This window comes from Azolla caroliniana, unplaced genomic scaffold, assembly GCF_043228905.1.
Source record: "Azolla caroliniana isolate FFs.n. ecotype wild unplaced genomic scaffold, voAzoCaro1.0.p SCAF_20, whole genome shotgun sequence".
NCBI lineage: Eukaryota > Viridiplantae > Streptophyta > Polypodiopsida > Salviniales > Salviniaceae > Azolla > Azolla caroliniana.
Window position 1 is genome coordinate 7,338,626 of NW_028230455.1, and position 22,481 is coordinate 7,361,106.

At 42.5% G+C, this 22,481-nt stretch overlaps 1 protein-coding gene across 2 annotated transcripts; it reads left to right on the top strand.

Annotated features, from left to right (window-relative positions):
* Nucleotides 1-2,990: 2,990 nt before the first annotated feature.
* On the top strand, nucleotides 2,991-12,446 carry LOC147850883 (uncharacterized). 2 transcript variants are annotated; one of them, XM_087335952.1, is made up of 10 exons: nucleotides 2,991-3,141; nucleotides 3,487-3,560; nucleotides 3,735-3,821; nucleotides 3,913-3,957; nucleotides 5,600-5,849; nucleotides 5,947-6,043; nucleotides 6,485-6,565; nucleotides 6,645-8,686; nucleotides 9,732-9,899; nucleotides 10,047-12,446. In XM_087335952.1, the coding sequence occupies exons 2-10, from the start codon at nucleotides 3,538-3,540 to the stop codon at nucleotides 12,045-12,047; spliced, it is 4,794 nt and encodes a 1,597-aa protein (XP_087192078.1). In that variant the 5' UTR covers nucleotides 2,991-3,141; nucleotides 3,487-3,537; the 3' UTR covers nucleotides 12,048-12,446. The 2 variants fall into 2 exon arrangements, with proteins under 2 accessions (XP_087192078.1, XP_087192079.1); XM_087335953.1 differs by having other exon boundaries at nucleotides 6,657-8,686.
* The last annotated feature ends 10,035 nt before the right edge of the window (nucleotides 12,447-22,481 follow it).

Below are 22,481 nucleotides of genomic sequence, written 5' to 3' on the forward strand. Positions count from 1 at the left end.
AGAGCATCCGCTTTCCCATGTTGAACGCCGAGTTGAAACAAGATTTCGAAGTCGTAGTCGGCGAGAAAAGATGGCCAACGAGCCTGCCGCCGATTCAACGTATGAGTGGTGGTGAAGTAGATGAGATTCTTGTTGTTGGTCAGCACCTGAATACGATGTTGGGACCTAGCCAGATAGGGTCGTCATTCGGTGAAGGCCGAGATGATAGCTACAAGCTCCTTGTCGTAGACCGGATAATTGATTTTCGGGGTTGTAAACTTCCGAGAGTAGAAGGCGACCGGATGCAGGGTGCCATCGTCGTCGGGCTGAGACAAGACCGCACCTATGGCAAAGTTAGAGGCGTTGGTTTCATCCTGGAAAGGGTGGGTGGGGTCGGGGTGGACTAACGTGGGGGCGGAGAGATGAATACGATGTTGGGACCTAGCCAGATATGGTCACCATTCGACGAAGGCCGAGATGATAGCTGCAAGCTCCTTGTCGTAGACCGGATAATTGATTTCCGGGGCTGTAAACTTCCGAGAGTAGAAGGCAACCGGATGCAGGGTGCCATCGTCGTCGAGCTGAGACAAGACCGCACCTATGGCAAAGTTAGAGGCATCGGTTTCATCCTCGAAAGGGCGGATGGGGTCGGGGTGGACTAACGTGGGGGTGGAGAGAAAATGGGGGCATCACTTTGTACTCGAAATGTCCATAGCGCGTTCGAAAGGCCATTTTCCACGCATCTCTAGGATTGATGCGCACCAAATTGTAGGCGCCCCGAAGGTCTATTTTGGAGAAGATATGTCCAGTTCGGAGTCGATCAAGGAGCGATGGAATTAAGGACAGGGGGTAACAAATACACACCGTAACTTTGTTGAGACCCCGATAATCCTCACATAAGCGTAAGGAGCCGTCCTTCTTTTTGACAAATAGGATTGGTGCCCTGACCGGTGATTTGGAGGGTTGAATGAAGCCCTTCGCGAGATTCTTAGCTAGATATGTGCGGAGAGCCTCAAGTTCAGGTTTAGATAACCCATAGATAGGACCGAACGGGGGATAACCCATTCCGCTTTTCGAAGATGTCGGAAAAGTCGCTATATCGGATGGGTAAATTGTTGACAAGAACGGTGACGTCCCCCAACACAACAACCAGTGTAGCGACCAAACCAGACTTGACCGCAACGGAATCACAATCGGATGTCGGGGGGTTGTGATGAGGTAGAACGTGAGTTCTTCCTAGTGCGTCCCGACTTGAACTACCAAAGGGATAGTGGCTTCGGTAACCGTCCCCGAAGAGAGAACCCGATCGTCGATCGCTTCAACGGATATGGTTTGTGATGTGCGGTCGGTGGGGATATTATGTGCACGGACAAACGATTTATCGATAAAGTAAGTAGATGCTCCGGAATCGAGCAAGGCATGAGATTTTATTGAAGTCGAACCAAAACAAAGACTTACTTGCAAAGAAAACCCTCCTAATGGCGGAACGGACTTTGTAGGAGCATGGAGAAGGTGAGTAATGGGAAGCGTCCAACGACATGGCTCCTACTGCAGCCAGACTTGGTCGTTTTCCTGTTGTCGAGGAACCTCTGCAAGACGTGCACGATGGAATTGGTACCACGGGCCCCGCAACGGGTAGTGGCGGATGACATGACCGAGGTTGCCACAATAGAGATAGAATCCATTGTCCTGACAATGTTGGCGTTGGGCTCCAGTTAGTGGTTGGAACCGAGCGTGGTCGATCTCCATCGGGGTATGGAAATCGACCTCCGTCGTGGTATGGGTATCGCTGGGTGATGGTAAGGTTGGCGTGGGAGACAAGTAGGGCCTAGAGATTGATGCGTTTCGGGAAGAAGCCTGAGACTCGCAAGTCCCCCGTTCGTCTTGACGAAGTTCGAAGAGACGATTGTCACACTGGACAACTTGGGAGATTACTTGAGACAACGATGTGGGCTCCGGGAAGTTTAAGAGAAGGTTCTTGATGTCATTTCAGAGGCCGCGACAGAATGGTCGCATAGGGCTTATGTGCACTTTATATATACAAGCCCATTTTTCAGGGTCATTGAGAAGTACTGACATGTACTTCAATGCTCTTAAAAGAGCATTTGACACTAATTGCCTACATTGGACCTGTTTAATAAAATAAGTCTACTCAGCACGTGTGACGTTTCAGACGGCTTCCGCAACCACTCCGTCATCCGATATCCGGCTTCTTCAGCTAATCCGGATCCTAATCTAGAGCTTAGGCTTATCAACCTAAGTGGGCCTAGCCAATTGGATTGATTCCGGTCTAGCCTACCTGCTCGTCCAGCCAGTTCGACCCATGTTGAGCTTGCTTGCTCAACATAGGGAAAGGATGGAAAGGGTACACTGTTTTACGATAGAGGGGAAGGAGTGAAGGGTCTAGTGCACTCGGTCTCTTTCGATTGAAGCATCAGGGAAGGAAAGGCATAAGGATGAAGAAGGAGGCGATGGTGAAAACTGATGGGCATGCTAAAAAGTCTGGGAATGGGCAATGGAAAGAAATGGAGGTGGAAGACAATGTAAGTCCTCTGTCCAGCGGATGTCGAGACATGCTATTAGTTAGTCAATCCATGGATGGATGCGGGTTTTGAAGGTCTTGGTTTGTTGCTGCGTGTGCACAACATGGACACAACCGAACCGAACCGAACCGAACCGAGAGAGAGTATGTACATATAGTGTGTTGGCATGGTACATAGTATGTAGTTGTAGTTGGAGTGGGTGGGTGGGTGCGTCCGAACTCTAGGTAGGCAAGAATGAACAAAAACAATATGTACACACATTATGTAATAGAAAGAAAGAAAGAAAGAAAGCCCAAAAAACTATGGTCTTGCTGCAGCATCATCATCTCCTCTTTTCCACCATTTCCTGCACTAAACTTACAGTAGCGATAGGTGCAACAAGTGCATACATAGGTTTTCCTCTCTGTTCCTTCTCCGGCCACGCGCCCGGTCCGAATTTCGAAGAATACCCCTGCATACATACATACATACATATTTGTATGTACGGAGATTGCAGAGACCTAACTCTATACACGCGCGAAGACCCCTCCTGCTTTGTGGGCGATTTCTCCTTCTTTCTGTCCTTTATTAAACTAATCCGAAGATCTCCTTCACCTCCTGGAGATCCTTCGTGTTTCAGGTTTGCCACTTATATTCCTGCCCTCATCTTTTTTTAAAATTTCTTCCCCGTTTTAACTATGTTTATTACATCTTCTCGATTTAGGGCTTGGATTAGGTTTAGAGTTCTCTTTTTTCTTTTTCTTTTTTGGTACAACCAACCATTCATCAAGTTTTCTCATGAAAGATCGTCTTAGAAAGGTATTGATCCAAGCGAAAAATTTGACATGATGGGTTCGTTTTTAATTACTTTTTGAACAGTTTGATGAACAAATAATGAGTCAACATCATTCTAGTATATTCAGTTCGTTAAATTGTATTGCTTTCTAGTATAAAATACTCCTATTCATCACTGTGCATATGCCAGATTCTGATTTAGAGCAAAGATATTATTCAAAGTATCTGGTGCAAGATACACATGGCAGCTCCGGGAGATCGAAGGTAATCAATCACCTTACAGCATCCAGATCAAATCCAGTTTGCAATTTTAGTTTTTATATTTTGTTCTATTTCCTTCTCTTGATGTTTAGTTGGAACGGGCTCTGATTTGTCTATATCTTCTAATTTGAGTATTTATATATTTTTCTTTATATGCTTCTTTTTATGTTTGTGCAGAATTGGTGCAGGTCGAAGAGGCATGACGGTGTTAGGGAAGATCCCTTCCCCAGCTGTTCCAAAACCAATAAATTTACCAAGTCAAAAGTAAGACCTACATTCTTTGTCTGTGTTGGTGATGACTTTTTCCAGAAATCAAGGATAACTAAATGGTGAAACTGATTCTTCGATTTGACAGGTTGGAGAATAAAGGGTTGGAGACAAATGTTGAAATAGTGCCACGGTATGTCTTGGTGTCATTGAAAGATCATTTGGAATGCATTACAGATATTAATTGTCCGTGACTTTTGCAAAAGTGTATGTGGAGGTTCAAGGGGGAGAGGAGCAGCAGTGTAAAGTATAAGAATCACAATCATTATATAGTCAAGATCACTCACATTGTTTCTGTCTCGTGTTAAGTGTTTGTTGCATCTAAGAGATCCATATTGTAGTTCAGTTTGGAGTAGAAACATAGCTAGGACAGGCCTTTGGGTTTATTAGGATATTTTTATGCAGTTTCGTATTGTTATTGCTCATATATTTTCTTCTATGCAACTCAAGCTGACTTGAAAATTAGGGTATTTTTATGTAGTTTTGAGTTATTATTGCCCGTATACATTCACCTGTGCAACTCATTGTGGCTCAAAAAAGATTGCTGTGGTATGACCATGAAGTCATATTGGAATCACTTCCTTTAATTGTTTTTGCTTGCTATTTACTAATTTCGTGACTCCAGAAGTTTAACGAGACCAAGTGCACTAGACCCTTCACTCCTTCCCCATCGAAGAATACCCCTGCATATTTGTATGTACGGAGATTGCAGAGACCTCTCCTGCTTTGTGGGTGATCTTTCTGTCCATTATTAAACTAATCCGAAGATCTCCTTCACCTCCTGGCACTTGAATCGAAAGAGACCAAGTGCACTAGACCATTCACTCCTTCCCCTTCGAAGAATACCCCTGCATATTTGTATGTATGGAGATTGCAGAGACCAAACTAAACACTCGCGAAGACCCCTCCTGCTTTGTGGGTGATTTCTCCTTCTTTCTTGAATCGAAACTAATTTCGTGCTTGAATCGAAAGAGACCAAATGCACTAGACCCTTCACTCCTTCCCCTTCGAAGAATACCCCTGTATATTTGTATGTACGGAGATTGCAGAGTCCTAACTAAACACATGTGAAGACCCCTCCTGCTTGCTATTTACTAATTTCGTGACTCAAGAAGTTTAATATTACCTGTATTTTATCTTTAGCGTTTGTTCTTGAGCTTGATAGGGTTATTATTTTCATCTGTCATATTCTGAAGCTATGAAATCTTACTGCTGATATTATCTCATGCTAGCATACTATATAAAGAAACCATATTCGTATGTGTATTTGTATCTCTATCAATATTACTGTGAACAACCTAGAGAGAAGTTATGAAAACAAAGATGTATATTTAACTTTGTTGATGGGGGAATTGTATTAACCTTAAAGTCATTGAATTTTGTGTACAGAAGCATTTCATCCACATTAACTATGGTGCTAAAATGGTTTCCAAGCATAGAAGCAACCTATTTTAATTATCCCTTCATTTATGGAGATAGAATTAAATATTACCCTCCCCTGACTTAAATTCTTATTTTGAGTGCATAGCCTTGAGATTTAGACATTCTTTGCTCCAACGAAGTTCCTCATTTCTGTCCAATTTTGTCTGATGCTTAGCTACTCTTTTAAGAAATCCATCCAATTTTGTCTGACGTGTATAATTCGCAGTGAGAATGAAAGACAGAAAATGAAAAGACATTCTTTTTGATGGATCCTTAATTTATGCATGTCAGCATTCTTTGTGAAGTTAAATTATTGATGGTACTTCGAATTAACTTTTGCATCCTGTTGATAGAGGAACATTTAGCTGGGGGAGTACAAGCCGCAATGCATCAAGTACCAATAAATCAGGACCTCCTAATGTCACGCCTTCACCTCCTCTGGGTACTGGGGCATGGGGTGGTGCTGCAAAGATACAACCTATATCTGTTTCTGTTAATGAATCAGGAAACTTGGTTGAAAATACTCAACCATCATCTCCCAGTAGTGCCGCACGGCCTTCTTCTGCTCCAACTTCAACCAGAGCTTGGGGTATGGGAGCGAAGGTAAATTATTCATGTGTGGTGTTTAAAATACCATTAAGTTATCTTTTATTGGTGTATTTATTATAGGCTAATGATTCTTATGTGTCACATTTTGTAGTCACAATCACATGGAGAATCCAGTGGCTCCAGCATAAATCCTGTGGAGTCTTGCCCACAAGAACCTCAAAGAACTAGAGATGCACTACCACAGAAAAGTGATTACTATATTTACTTGCTTTATCTAGTATTTGCAAGTTTCAATTCCCATTTGGCAATGGTTTTCATGATTTTGATTAGCTTTATACATGCATTGAACTTATGTGGTGATTGGAGATAGAAGTTCCTACTATTTAACGACAAGATTGTTCTTATGAAAGGGGTTTTGGTCCTTATCCATGGGTATAGTCTTGTAGGATTCTCAAGTTTCAATACCCTTTTGTCATGGGGTTTCATGATTTTGATTAGCTTTCTATGTATATTATATGTATTGTACTTATTGGTGATTAGGGATAGAATTTATTCCTACTATTTAACTAAAAGCTTGCTCCTTATGAAAGGGATTCTGGTTCATGTGTATGGTATTTAAATTCTGTAGAGCTAAATTCTGTGTTCTGTGTTGTACGTGAGTGAAGAAAAAATCATATTCTTTTGTGCAGACATTGCAGAACACTCAAATCGACCAATGTCTGCAGATGGCACACTTGTGGACAAAGATAGGCATCTCCTGCTTCATCCAGGTTTATCTTTTTCTAGCACAATATTTTCATTTTGAGTGTATCTATGAATGGTTAAAAATTTTCTTGAGATATCTTGAAGTTTCTCATACAGGTGCTAGTGGCTATGGCAGAGCTGGTCCTGGTCCTGGTCCTGGTCCTGGTCCTGTACCTGGAGGCTTTCCTCTTCCAGGAGGTGGCTACAATGACCATGTTATTAGGCAGGGAATGCATTCACCAATTAGCCACGACGTACCTGCTGGTTTAGGAATTTATCCACGCCCTCCCCATCATGATGTATACTATCAATTTGGAGTTCCTCATTATAACAATATGAAGGACAGGGATATAGCTGTAGTAGCCATGGTTAATAATGCTGGATACTATGGAAGCTATCCACCACAGGTTGCACACCCAGAGTATATAGGACAGCGTCCAATCTATGCAAATTATGGTCTCCGTGCTCCTCATCCGGAACAGTTTATTAGACCTGTCCATGGAAATATGGGCCCTCGGCCACATGATTTGAATATGAATATGGGCTATGTTCGCGAGGGTGAATTTTTATCTCATGAAGGAGAAGGCTTTTATGATCCAAGGAAAGATGCTAGAAAACATGGAGATGGGTATCATGGCTCAAAACCTATATATGGACTTGAGCAGAGCCACAGGACACTGAGTATCCCTGGTAGGCATATGTCTGGCAACAGAGAGGGGAGAGACTCTGGAAATGATTTCAGGGATCATAAAAATCCCGTGTCTGAAAGGGCCTTTCCTGCACTGCTGCCTCCAGAAGGAAAATTCACATTGCTTACAAAGACTCCTCGACTTGAGGAGCAAAGTGATGGAGATATGGATCACAACATGGAAAAGAAAAGCAGTGAAGGTACTCAAAATGTAGAGAAGCCTAAAAGTAAGGCTGCCAAAAATTATGATGAGACTACAGACGGTAAGGGTGAGGCTAAGGATACGATAAAGACCGATGAGCGAGTTGAAATTCAAAGAAAAGATGGTTTTCTGATAAACAAAGAAACCAAGGAGAATAGCCTTCCTAAAAAGAATGAGCTTATTGCTCATATGAAGGATGGCCATATTGTTCCTAAAAAGGTTGGTCATATTGTTCCGAAAAAAGATGAGCATATTGTTTTGGAAAAGGATGAGCATATCATTCCTAAAATGATCAAACAGATTACCTTATCCTCAGTGTCTGTAGGTTGCAAGAAAGATGAGCTGCAAATTGGTTCTATTGTGACTCCAGTTGCATCATTGTCATCCAAGAAAGCAGATTCTAAAAACAATATTGAATTTGTGTCATCAACTCAGGAGCTTCATCTCTCTGTGACAGAAGAAACCAAGAGTGATACGGAGCCGAAGACACTCATGAATAACAATACATTGTCTGAATCTAGCATTAATGGGCTAAAAACTAACAAGAAATCTGACAAAATTTCTATTCCCAACAGTAGTACTATTTCTGCTGGAGAACACCATCCAACTGTTAGCAAAGAGAGTTCCAAAAATACAGCAACAACAGAAACTTCTTTGAAAGATGAACATAAAGGTAAAGGCAGAACTTATAATCAGAAAGCTGGCAAGGGTTGGAGACCAAAATCACCTGTTAAAGATGTGAACCCATCTTATAGTTCACACAGTTTGAAAGCAACTGACCAGGCCTCTAATACAAGTGGTTTCCCAGAATTACATCATGCTCAGTCATCTGAGAGAAATGATGGGAGTTTGAATGTCCGAGCTGATAAACTAGCACCTCTCTCTCTTGACGAGAGGTGTAATGGTGCAGCAACTGCAGAGTCTGGACGCCATAGTGGGAAAAAGCATCATAAAGACTACTCAGCAATTTCCATTGGTGGACCTTTACTTAAAGATAACCATGAAGAAAAAAACAAACTTATTTCAACTGATAATTTGCCATTAAAAGAGGACCCAAAGGCGAAGTCAAGGCAAGTGAATCAGAAAGTGGATAAAGAGTGGAGGGCCAAATCCCCAGCTGTTGAGGCGCATGTTTCTGTCAAAGTTTCTGGTATTCAGTCTGGCAAGCAAGACATGGTCGACATTGAATCCACAGATATTCTGACCAAAAAAACTGCAGAACAAGAGGCTTCTGATGCATATGACTATGAGAAACAGGTAACAACCATGATTTTTGTACAATTTTTAGACAATTGTTTTCCCATTATTGTTGTAAATTTGAGACATTAAGGTGTTTAGAGCTTGCGTTCTTATTGATCAATTTTTCGAAAGATAGGTCAGGAATATAGTTTCATAGTGGCAGGTGTAACTATTTAGTTATTTGCCCAAGCATCCATTAGATGCATCACTGGTATGTAGTCTATGTTAAAAGCCGTGTATGTAGTGGGAACCTCCATGTGTGTCATCTATAGGGGAAACAGGAACTAAAATTGTAATATCTGAATCCATTTCTTTAAGACATGAAGAAAGTCCTATTTCATTCTCTGAAATTCCTTTAAGGTATATGAGCCAATACAATCCGTCTGAGTGGGGTGCACATATTCTCATGCAAAACTCGGATTTAATTAGTAGTTCTGAGTTTTATAACATTGTATGCTGTCATATTGTTCTGGATTCAAGCATCCCTGGGATGCAATATAGATAGCATTGTAATATATGTTCAAGTCTTGTGTTCTTGTGGGCTATCAACAACTTTTCTACTATTTGTATGAATTATCTTGTGTTAATATAAAACTTCAAGTCACGTTCATTTGGCTCTTGGAGAGACAATTCCCCTTGTACTATTCTAATTTCTGAAGGTTTGGTTGCAACTTTTGAAACCCATATTTCACACAAAAACTGTCCATCTGTGTCCCTGCCTACCAAATATGTTAGCGAACATGAAATTGTGCTTTGGCGCAAGTCTGGTTATATCTCAACTATGGTTCTATGAACTATAACTATGCACAATTTTGAGCAGTTGCATGATGGAAGTCAGCAGTTTGTATAGGTAATAAATACAAGCTTTGTACAGGTTTTTTAGTATCATCATAACCTTGCCAAAAACAGTAGTAAATATGTTCTTTACTTAATCAACTGACGCAAAATGCTGTTTGCGTCTATACTGAAATCTATGCAATTTTACCTTTTGCCTTATAGATAGGTTGTCTTCATATTCTTGTTATCTACTGACTTGACTCACGTCTGTCTTATTTTCATGCAGCGTGCAAAGCTCAAGGAAATTGCGGCACAAAGAGCAATGCAACTCCGGCAAGAGGAGGAGGAGCGAGCAAAAGAACAAAGAGCCAAGGCTCTTGCCAAGCTTGAAGAGTTGGATAGGAGAACTTTGGCACTTCCTACTTCTGTAGAAACATCTGAACATGATACTATGGTCAGTTTCTTATTATATTATTTCATATGTATAGATGGGACTAAGATTCAGTTTCATGTGAACATTGAATTTCCTTTGCAAGAATGTTTACTGCTCACCTAATGCTGGTTGCTTATTGACGTTAATTGGGTTTTCATACTTACCAAGATTGTCAATGATGATGGTGCCAATAAGAAGCTCAAACAGAAGCAGACATCGTTGAAGCACACTGCCAAGGATTCGACATTGAATGATTCCTCTGTTGTGGATAAGGATTTAACAAATAAGAACATTTCATGGGTGGCACCTACACTGTCAAACAGGAATATTGTCAAAGCAGATGAGAAAAGGGAGCTCTCTGTAAATGCTACAATTCCCTTAACCGCCAGGGATAGCATAGATGAGACTCAGAGAAATCTGAAGGCTCCACAGTTTGTAGCTAGCACTCATAAAGATCAAAGACAACATTCTCGAAGGGTGGAACTGGATCAGGTGTATGATGCATCTTCAAGCAAGAAGCTAGAAGTAGAGAAAAAGAAAAATGAGGGCACAAAGTCCAGCCGTCCCCAACAGGAAAGAAATCATATAACTGAGGAACACATCTCTATAGGTGACCCAATCAAAGATGATAAGCAACTCAATTGTCCAATGGTAACTCTAGGTGTTGAGGTTCATGGTAAAGGAGGACAGTCTGGTAGGGCAGCATCAGTGCAACAGCGCGCTAAGGAAGGTATGCATTACAAGCCCAAGCAGATGATTGCGCCATATACAAATGTACCAGAAGAACATATTGGTTCTATCTCTAATGTGGACAAGAACAGTGGAATGCAATCCACTTCCCAACAAGCCACTCCTGTTTCTGGATTGGATTCCCGGCACAGCTCTGAGAAACATGGCAGGTTGTATGGTTCATGGAGGCAGAAAAATTCAAGTGGAGAGAGCTCTTATGGAATTGGAGGTAATCCAAAACATACAGATAATATCTCTGAGGGGAACTTTGATAATTCAGTAGTGAGGCATCGTTTGAGGCACATGGAGAGTGTTGTTGAGGGAAAACTGGATAATTCAGCAGTGAAGCCTTGTGTCAAGCATGTAGACAGTGCCTCTGAGGGGAACATTGATAATTCAGTACCGAAGCCTCGGTTCAAGCACATGGAGAGTGTCTCTGGGGTCAACTTTGATAATGCAGTTGTGAACCCTCACATCAACAAGCATATGGAGAGTGCATCTGAGGGGTATTTTGATAATTTGTTAGGGAAGTCTCATGAAGTGAGGAATGGCCGAAAACAGCCATATAAAACTGCTAGTGAGATCCATAAGCAAGGTGACATACAGTCTGAAACAACTGAAATTTCTGGAATGGAGAAATCATCTGAAAGCTCTGTAGGATTGATCACTTACGGTCCCAATTTAGAAGAAATCAAAGGTGGTGACGCAATGAAACCTGGCCGGTCTCGTAATTCATGGAGACAGAAGAACGTCAATGGACATTCTCTTCTTAAAACAAGTTCCTTGAAGGAACATTCAGCAGAGGCCAAAGAGTCACATGAAGAACAATTAAATTTTCCTCAAAATGAGTTGCTGCCATCTTCAGAGTTGAGCCATTCAAATAATATGAGAAATGATTCAAAATTTGCGGTGAAAGTGAGTTCTGGGCCATCAGTACGACTGAATAACCATCGATCACCGCGGGTATCAAGTGCTCCCAATCAAGGAAAGCCTACCCAACAAGCATTAGATGATGGTCCTAATATAGGACAACAAGGTAGATACAGTGGGCCCAATAAACAAAGTTGGGATAGCAAGCATATGCATGAAACTGACAATCGATTCGCTACCAACCAAAGAAAGAGTGGCGGATCACAATGGCAAGCTGAAGAAGCAGCATACATTGATGGAAATACACAGGGTTATAAGCAACCGAGGAAGGCCAAATTTGATGCTTATAAACCGAATCGTCAATACCAACCAGCATCTCAAGGCTTCAGACAACAGCCACTTGATGAGCATTCTGAATCCAAGTCAGATGGAGTGTACCATGGTGAGAATCGACATGGAAGAGGACGAGACAAGTCATCAAGAAAGGCTCCTTTGAACAGCTGTTCAACTTCCTTGGAGCTTGACAGAAAGGAAACTGGAGCGCCCATGAAATCCGAGATTAGTTATTGAAAAGACTCATTTATGAAAAACAAACAAAAAGAAAAGCAAAAACAGAAAAAAAGAACTTTCTTTTTTTATTGCCTCCCTAAAAAGGTGGGAGGAGGATGATTGTGATGTAAATTTTTGTATGGAAATGAAATTGGAGATTTTGCTGATGACAAGAAGACATTGTGGAGGCTGTCACGTTCACCTCTCAAATTTCAGAAATTCGTGATCCTGTTTTTGCATACAGTATATGTCAACTGCACTGAAGACATTGATGTGAAGCTCTGCAGTTGTGCTTTTTATAACAACTTGCTTGCTGGATATTGCGATTGCATTTGAGTTGCCTAAATTGATTTCTATACTTTCTCTAGACAGCTAGGGTGTTTTGCTCCTTTTTTATAAAATGATTGTATATTTGGAACATATACCTTGCACCGTTACCCCTTCCATCGATATGCTAGATTTCATTTCGACCTTGAAAATGGTTCATTTGGGGAAGCTCCATGAATTTAGGTTGAGATGGATATTTCGAAAATGAAACCATCTATTTATTTATCAAATTCTGTACATAACTATAATCAATTGTAAAAGAAAAATATTTCGAACAAACTTTCTTCTTATAGCTTTGAATACTTGGTGCTATTGGTTTTCCGAGACCGACACATGAGAACATTGTTGGCCTGTTTCTGCGACTAATGTATACAATTGTGCTACAGACATGTTATTGTGATCTTATACAAATGTTATAATGAACACATGACATTGTCTTAGAAATTTGGAATCAAAATGGTTTGCAATGGCTAGTGTGAATAAGGTAATGCATGTTGTAAAGCTTAAAAACAATATTCATGAAGTTGTATGTAGGGATATAATGGTTATATTAAGATTTAAAAATGTTAGTTACTAGATTGTCTTGAGTTATATTTTAATACAATATGTATGTCATGCTTCAACATATGGCAAATTAACAAGCATTGGAAGTTAAATGTTTGAGAGAGGAGTTACTTGCTATGAAGAGAATAACATTGTGAACTCAAGATGCTTGGATGCCCAAACTAGAGACTTTGCATAGAAGAAATATTATTTGGACAAGAGTGACATGTGTTTATCATGAGGACTTGGAAAACTACCTATGGGTTTGTAAGAAGATTTGTATGGGTTAAAGTAATACTATGTAAAGATAATCTTTTTTTGGCATGTTGTTACATTCCTCATAGAGAGTCCAACTACTACAATTTGTATGAGCTAGATCCTGATGGTCAGGTTATTCTAGTTTATGTGTTGATATTCTTACATATGAGAAGATTGCTATTTTAATGCAAGGGTTGAAACTTATCACATTGTAGAAATTTATGATAATGTAATAGTGTTGGATTAAAAAACAAATGGTTCACAAGATTGTAGAATGTTAGATTATCTTAGACTTTTGTATGTATGCTTAATTGCATAAACTAAAAAATTGTCAATGGTACCAATGCATTCCTAATGAGAAATCTTTTGACATGTCTCCTAGCTTTGGGAGGAAGTTTATATATCTATGGTGAATATATTTAGAATTGGCCCATTGCCATCAACTCAAACCAAAAACTATAAACTCACACATTGGCTAATAATAATGCATTAGAGTACAAAAGGAAACGAGGTATGTGATCTTGATATAACATAGCTAATCTATATGAAAATGAGTTTGAAAGCCATATCATGAACCTCTCCCTTAGTAAAGACGTGAAAACAAATTGACAACAATTGGAGGATGTCATTCTCAAGCTAGGGCATAGATATTTCGGTGCATATGCAGGTTTGATGAAGTATGCAAGATTCATCTCATGTTAAAGCTTGCAAATTAAAAATATGAAAAAGGAAAATTCCTAACATAGTATAAACATTGAAGAATGGCGAGGAGAAAGGAGAGACAATATTATGGAATGCAAGAACGGAAGAAAATACGAATGTTTAAATACGAAGGAAGATATAATTGGCGAATTCACTAGTAAAGAGATAAACAATGTGTACATCAACATTATATGTATGATGAGATAATGCCTATGACATTGAATATTGAAACAACATGTACTGTATGTGTGTTTATTAAAGATGTTATGAGTGGTAGCAATGGGCGGTTCGGTTCGGTTTCAAGGCAAAGAAACTGAACCGAACCATTTACTTAAAACAAAAACCAAACCAAACCGTTTATGAACTCTCAGTATTTAAACCAAACCATTTAAGAAAAAGTTGAAACTAAACCGTTTAGTGAAAAGTTGAAACCAAACCGAACCATTTAATAAAAATTAAAACTTTAATTGAACCATTCAATTAAATAAGAATTTAAGTTAAATTAATTAAATCAATAAAAAACCATTAATTAAACCATTAAATCAATAAACTATTAAGGTAAAAAAAAAGTTAACCAAAAACCTATAAACCTTTAAACCAAACCTATAAATCTATAAACCTATAAACTTGATTTTTAGAACCGAACTGAACCAAAATCAAACCGTTTATTGAAAATCCAAACCAAACCAAACTAGTAAATTTTTTGGGAATCAATAAACCGTTAAACCATGGCTTAACGGTTCAGTTTGAGTCGAAACCGTGCCCATTGCTAATGAGTGGGGTGAAAGGAAGTCTAATGACAGTGATGGATGTGGCTTTAATAACTGTAGAAAGTAGCGTGCGGAAGCAGGTATGAAGACAGAACAGAGGAAGGAAACTCAGGTTCAATGGAGAGCTTGGGCTTACACGGTATACGCGGGAGAGACAGAGAGAGTAGACACAAAAACTATATTCAATAATAATACTCAAGTCTGTACATAAGACGTGCTCAGTGAGCACTTTTATACAAGTCCTAGAAGGACTGACCGAAGTACTGACAGTACTTCAATGCTCATCAAGAGCCCCTACACTAACTCCCAAATATATTCCTCACGGAATATCTTTCCTAATGACCTCCCGGTTTACGTACTCGGCCTAACCGATCGGTCCCAACCGATCCGGTCCTCGGCTTCTTCAGCCGATCCGGCCGATGTTGAGCTTGTCTCTCAACACTCCCCCTCAAGCTCAACTTGAGGCTCTTCGGGATCTTCACAGCACCGGTTCCTCCTGGCTTCACGCCTCGCTCGCGCTCCTCGACCTGTTCGACTTCGCGCGCTTTGACCCTTCCGGTCGGCTTGTCTGCTCATGCGGCCCTTATCAGCTTTTCTGCTGTTGCGGTGTTGACGCTTCTCCTCACGGAATATCTTTCCTAACGACCTCCCGGTTTACGTACTCGGCCTAACCGATCGGTCCCAACCGATCCGGTCCTCGGCTTCTTCAGCCGATCCGGCCGATGTTGAGCTTGTCTCTCAACAATAACAAATGAGCTCTTGAAATGGATAAGACCACAAACTTTCCAGTGTATGGAAATTACGTTGGATCAACTATCAAACAAGGTTTTCCATAAGATTGGATGAATATTGTTATGGAAAAGTTATGTAGCTCTATCATTAAATAAAATATTAGCTCATGGGGAACTATTCAGAAACAAGCACTTGGTGAAACAAGCTTTAGACCACAATGAGCAAGTTAGATGCCAATTGAAAATGGATAACGGTTTCTTGAAATACTTTTCCATCAACATGGGGGTTAAGCAAGGTTGTTCATTTTCTCCCATTCTTTAGTTGATGTATTAAGACTGCAAAAGAAGATTGATAAGGTGACCCAAAAATCATGCAAGAGCTTATGTTTTTTACTCCTATATCCTAATGAGGTTTTGATATTCTCGTATAATGTGGATGCCTATGCAACACTTCGTCTATTGGAGACCTTCTATCAAATCAATGAACTAACAATAAACATGAAAAAACAAAAATGATGGCAATCAAGACAATACAACCACGAAACTACCCTAGTTCTTGATACAAAGGAGAACAAATACAATTGGTACAAAAATTAAAAAAGCTAGGTATTAGTGTTCTATCAATAAATTGGTGGAATGCATTATTTGAGTCCAGACTTCAAGCAAGTTGGAATAGTCATTAGGGTGCAAATAGGTTGGAATAGTTATTAGGTTGTCCTTGACATGACTTATTAACTATGCAAACAACAATATGGAATTTAGTTGTTTGGCCTCTATGGTCATTAACAATGCTCTCAAATAACAACATAAATAAGTGTCTAGAACAAATAACAATGTTACACTAAAAACTATAAACCAGATTCCTAGGGGGATTCAATGTTCCAATCATTGAGGCACCATTTGTGCCTGATCCTTCTTCCACCATAGTTGTCTCTGCTTGTGTATTATATGTTCGCCCCTACAAAGATCATTCTATCATGTCTCTGTCACTCATTCCTTTCCCCTCATTATTGTCTATTCTGTGTCTTTACCACCGTGAACCTCTACATACCTTTGGAGAACTAATCTCTTTTTGGGAATAAGAATATCTACAATAAGAACTTCTCATTTATGGTTTTTTATTCATCTTTTGTCAGATGTTTCTCTCTCTCTCTCTCTCTCTCTCTCTCTCGTAAATAACGGCTTTTGTTATGAAAGAAAAAAACACCACCATGACTAACTTATTACAAAGTATATAACCTTTCTATCTAGAGATCGAAATACTACTACAACTCCAAACTCAATGCCACCTTGCACACCAATTCAAATGACGAATATGATGATATGTGACCTTGTAGAGTTCTCTCTCTTCATGGTTGAGATTTCGTGACTTCTCTGGCACTACCGATTGCCACAAAAGAAGTCCTTTTAACTTTACAACATATTTTCTCACCCCAACTCGCGAATAAAAAAGGAAGGAATTCTGCATATTCCAATTGAACCATAGCCCCCAATACCTCAATGTTGAGCGGCAAGCTCAACCGGATCCGGATCGGCTGAATAAGCTTGAGCCGAATCAGTGAGCCGGTGAGTTGGGGAATGGCTAGCTCACTCCCGGTGGAGAAGCTTGACAGATCCAACTATGCATCTTGGTCATACAAGATGCACCAATACCTGCTTGGGCATGGTTACTGGAGTTATGTCGACGGAGCTAACGACACAACACCTGATGCGGCACACAAGGACTTCCAAGTGTGGGAACAGTTGGCAAGTAGAGTGATGTACTGCTTTGCGTCTAGTGTCAGAGACTAGTTGCTGAGCCATGTCCGAGATGCCAAGACGCTAAAAGAAGCTTAGGGCAACCTGAAGAAGGTTTTCACGGCAAGCACTACGGCCCGGAAGCTGCAATTCCAACAGGAGTTGAGCAATGTTCGATAGAAGGACATGTCGGTAGCCGATTACACGGCCCGAATCAAAGAGATCTGTGACTCACTTGCCTCTATCAACGTCACTATAGAGGAAGATGAGATGGTGCAAATCTGTCTTGGGGGCCTAGCATCTAAGTTTAGAGCGTTCCGAACGGCGGTATGTAGAAGGGAGAATACCCCGTCATTTTTCGACTTACAGTCGATGCTCTTTGTAGAGGAGAACCACGCCGGTGCGTCAACAAGTGCACCCACCGACAACCAGATGCTGTACACGGAGGCGGATTGGCCCTGTGGGCGTGGTGGACGAGGTGGGTCGGCTCGCAATGGTAGCGGCCAACAAGAGCAGGACCGAAGGCATAGAGAACGTGCCGTGCTGACAACAGTTTTGGACCCTCCATAAGCAGGGGGAGTCAAGGCGGCGCCGGAGGCCGACAAGCAAAGGGCGACACGGAATGCTGGTATTGTGGTAAAAAGGGCCACAGAGAAAGCGAGTGGTGGAAGAAGTGCGCCAATTTGGACAAATCCACATACGGCAAGGCTGACAGAGAGAACTGACAATACTCGCACTATGTAGAAGGATCGGGAGGATCCAAAACCGGAAAAGCCGGTAAAGGGTCAACCTTGGTGATGAAACACGAGGCTAACTCGATGAAGAAGACCACTTCCAAATAAGAGGAAGTGTGGTACGTTGATTCCGGTGTGTTGAATCACATGATGAGCCACAAAAAGTGGTTCTCTTTCTTGGAGAAATCGGAACAACCGGGAGTCGTCAAAACCGAAGACGACACTCCTCACCTGATCGTGCATGTCAGAGAAGTCCCTTTGAGCCACGTCGGACAGATGGGGAAGCTGATGAACGTATTACACGTTCTGACTATCACGAAGAACTTGGTGTCAGTCGGTCAGATCGTTGACCAGGGGATGTAGGTGCGGTTTACGCACCTTGGGTGCTTCATCGAGGAAGAGGGCCAAATTATTGCGCAAGGGCGCAGAGACGGGAGGATGTTCATCCTCGACACCAATGACGTCGGCACCACTTTGTTTGCCAAAGGATAGAAGATTGAATCGGACATCGATCTTTGGCACAAGTGGATCGTCCACGTCAATTACCGAAGGCTTCAAGACTTGCAAATGAAACAAGTTGTTTTCGGTTTGCCGATGTTTAGTGGCCGGAAGGTCCAAATATGTGAAGCCTGCCAACTCGGGAAGCAACACCAGCTTCCATTCCCCACCGAACGAAACCCTAGCCGTAACAAGGTCGACCTTATTCATTCAGATGTATGGGGACCGACACAGAACGTTAGTCTTGGCGGGAGTCGATACTTCGTCTCCTTCATTGACGACTACATTCAGCACACATGGATCTACCTCATTGAGCGGTAGAGCGAAGTCTTCGAGTGTTTCCGGAACCTGCAAAGCCTGCTTGAATGGGAAACGGAGAGAAAGATCAAGTGCCTGCGGTCGGATGGCGGAAAAGAATATTTTTCCGGCCAATTGAACAATTATCTTCAGCAAAAAGGAATTCGGAGAGAGTTTAGCTGCAGATACACACCGGAGAAAAATGGTGTGGCCGAAAGGAAGAACCGGTCAATTGTCGACGCGGCAAGGGCAATGCTGAAGGAGAAGAGCATGCCCCATTTCTACTAGGCCGAGGCGGTCCGGACGACCGTCTACATCCAAAACCAGATTGGTGACAAGGTGTCAGCACACGAGCTATATTTCGGGCGCAAGCCGAATTTGAGACACCTTCGGATATTCGGTAGCATAGCATATGTGCATGTACCGAATGAAAAGCGGAGGAAGTTGGATGCAAAGTCGGAGAAGTGCATCCTAGTCGGTTACTCGCATGAGCAAAAGGGGTATAAGTGCTATAACCCCCGGACTAAGCAGGTTCGAGTAAGCCGGGATGTTGAGTTTGATGAGATGGCATCATGGTATGCCTTACCGGCTCTGACTTTCGACCCAACCTGATACCGGAGGATGAGGCTAGTGAGCATGAACCGGTCCAGTTAGAAGATGAAGGGTCCGAGACTCTAGATGAGAGTCCAGAATCGTTTCGGTTGAGTGGGCCGAATGAGTGACTGGGTCTGACAGACCAGTCGGATGATGAACCGCGAGTAGTGGAGACTCTGCCGTGCTCTCCCCGTGCGAGGAACTGAGGACATGGTTCACGCGCAAGGAGAAGGGAAGAAGAAGATGCCAGAACACGAGACCGGCAATGGTGAGTCAGATCGGAACGTATCCGACTCCGGTACGGAAGAAGGCGGATCTTCGGGAACGAAGACTGAACCGGCCAAGAAGGGCCCCAAACTAGGTAACGCTAAGTTACGCCGGTCTTCCCGCTAGAAGAACCTTGTGAAGCGGTATGGGTATAATGAGTACATGACGCATCACTATGCGTACATGACCAAGGTGGCAGAAGTGCGTGAGCCGGAGAGCTATGTAGAAGCGGCAAAGGACACAAATTGGCGTGCCGCTATGGAGGAAGAAATGCGGGCACTTGATGCCAACGACACATGGGACCTAGTTGACCCTCCCCGACACTGTAAACCGATCGGATGTAAGTGGGTGTACAAGGTAAAGTACAATGCCGACGGTTTAGTTAACTGGTACAAGGCCCGGTTAGTGGCGAAGGGATACGCGCAGACCCACAGAATCGACTACGATGAGACCTTCGCTCCGGTAGTGAAGATGACGACGGTTGGTATGGTGCTGGCGGTTGTTGCAACAAGGGGGTGACATCTTCACCAGATGGACGTGAAGAATGAATTCCTTCAAGAAGAGTTCTTGAAGAAGAGTTCTTTATGAACCAACCCCCCGATTTCCAGTCGGAGATGAACAAGTCGGCGGTATGCCGGCTGAAGAAGTTAGTTTATGGCCTGAAGCAAGCCCCCTGAGCTTGGAATGCGAAGATCACGCATCGCTTGCGTAAGATGGGGCTTGGAATGCGAAGAACAGTTATCTGGTCGGCGTGATCAGCCAATATATGCAAAAACCGACCGTGGAGCACTTTCTTTGCGTGCATCGAATTTTGCGATATGTGAGCGGCACGAAGGACTCGGGATTGTTATACCTGCATGGTATAACCGAAGAGCTGGTTGGCTACACCGATGCCGACTGGGCCGACGATGCATCGGATCGCCGATTCACCTCCAGCTATATGTGTTCCCTTGGTAGTGCGGTTGTTGTGTGGAGCAGCAGAAAGCAGCCAACAGTGGCCCTTTCGAGCATTGAGGCTGAATACTGGGGCACTACCGTTGCCACCTATGAAGCCATTTGGCTTCGACGACTACTGCAAGACCTACGGATCGAGGTGCCAACCCCGATCCTGATCTACTGCGACAACATAAGCAGCATACAGCTCGCCAAGAACCTTGTATTCCATGCTCGCACAAAGCACATAGAAGTGCACTACCACTTCGTGCGTGAACGTTTCTTGAGCGGTGAAGTTGAGCTTCGGTATGTTCATACGGATCGACAAGTTGCCAACATCTTCACCAAACCGCTCGGATTGGACAAGTTGCAGCACTTCACCAAAATGCTTGGTGTTCAGCATCTTGACGTGCCGCACTTGAGGGGGAGAATGGGCAAAGACACCGGAATGGGCAAAGGCAAAGAAACTGCCGATTGCACTAGTGAGGGAAGAACTGACAAAGGGAGAGACAAGAAGGAAAAGGAAGCCGAGTCGACAAAGTAAGTTGGCACATCCGAACAAGTCAGAACATGCGGCAATGACGGCAGAGTGAAGAAGGACAGAGCTGACCGGAAGAAGAAGGCCAAGACCCAGACATGGTCCAATGTGGTGAATGGCCTAGAACCGGAAGACTAATCGGGAGAGACCGATTCAGACAAGAGCTGGAATGAGTTGGAGACAGCTGATTCGGTTCAACAGACGGATTCGGAAGAACCGGATCAACTGAAGGCCAAGCAGACGAGAAGGCAGCGGAAGTCGACGCCAACACGAAGGAACCGGCGGGTCGACAAGCGCCGGAGTCACAACAGTGAGGGCGCTGAATTGGGCCTGTTGAGCAGACAAGCGGACCGAGGAGGTCGAGGCATGTAGAACCAGAGGGGTCGCGACAAATGGGACAAGATCAGACGAGGAGCGCGAGCGAGGCGGAGTGACGCCAGGAGGAGCCGGGTGGAAGAACCGGTTGCCATGGAGACTGACACTACGATTTGACCTCAAGTTGAGCTTGAGGGGGAGTGTTGAGCGGCAAGCTCAACTGGATCCGGATCGGCTGAATAAGCTTGAGCCGGATCGACATCTGGAAGGATGAGCCGGATCGGTGAGCCGGTGAGCTGGGGAGCCGGATAGCCGGATCAAGCAGTAACCGGAAACCTAGTAGTAGCCTAGACTACTAGGTAGTTAATGTCTCGTAATTAGTGTTAGACGCTCGTGTGAGCATTGAAGTACACTGTACTTCTTTCAGTCCTCTTAGGACTTGTATAAATAGTGATGTTGAGCACGTTGTATGTACACAGAGAACTATTATTGTTTTGTAATAGATTTTTAACGTTCTGCTCATTCTCTGTCTCTCCCGCGTACACTCTGTGTGTTAATCTCTCTCTCTCTCTCTCTCTCTCTCTCTCTCTCTCTCTCTCTCTCTCTGTTGTTATCCATCTAAGCCGGTTGTCTAACGCTTTCGCAACTTCGTTTTTACACTCAGGAACTCAAAAGTAAATTGGAAATGAGGCATCGGTTCATTGTTCTCCATATGTACAAAAGCCCAACTAAAGGAAGATAGGCTTACTCCAGTTAGAGACATCCACACTAAATTGATACACCTCCAAACCATCCTAGCTATTGGGCATGAAAGAAATTGATGCCTATTATGTTCCGATTCCACCGGAAAAAACAAACACATTCCTCTAGCAATGTTTCTTTTTTATAATGCATCCCCCAATGGTAAAGCCCCAACGATAACTCACCAAATGGATATCTTAGCTCGTAGCATCAATTGAGAAAACCAACTTGCCTTGATCACATGAGACCACCAGGTAATGGGCTTACGAAAACCCCATATCTTTATAACCCTTTCTTCCATCCACTTATGTTTTTTCAATCAATTTGTGATAAGCATCATTTGTTGAGATCATAGTAAATATCCTATTTCCAACAAATGTCCAATCAAGCTCTTGAGCTCCCCCATGTAAATCAAGAATTGGCTCATACGGAGATAGTAATTCTTGCAACTTATCCCAAATAAAGGAATA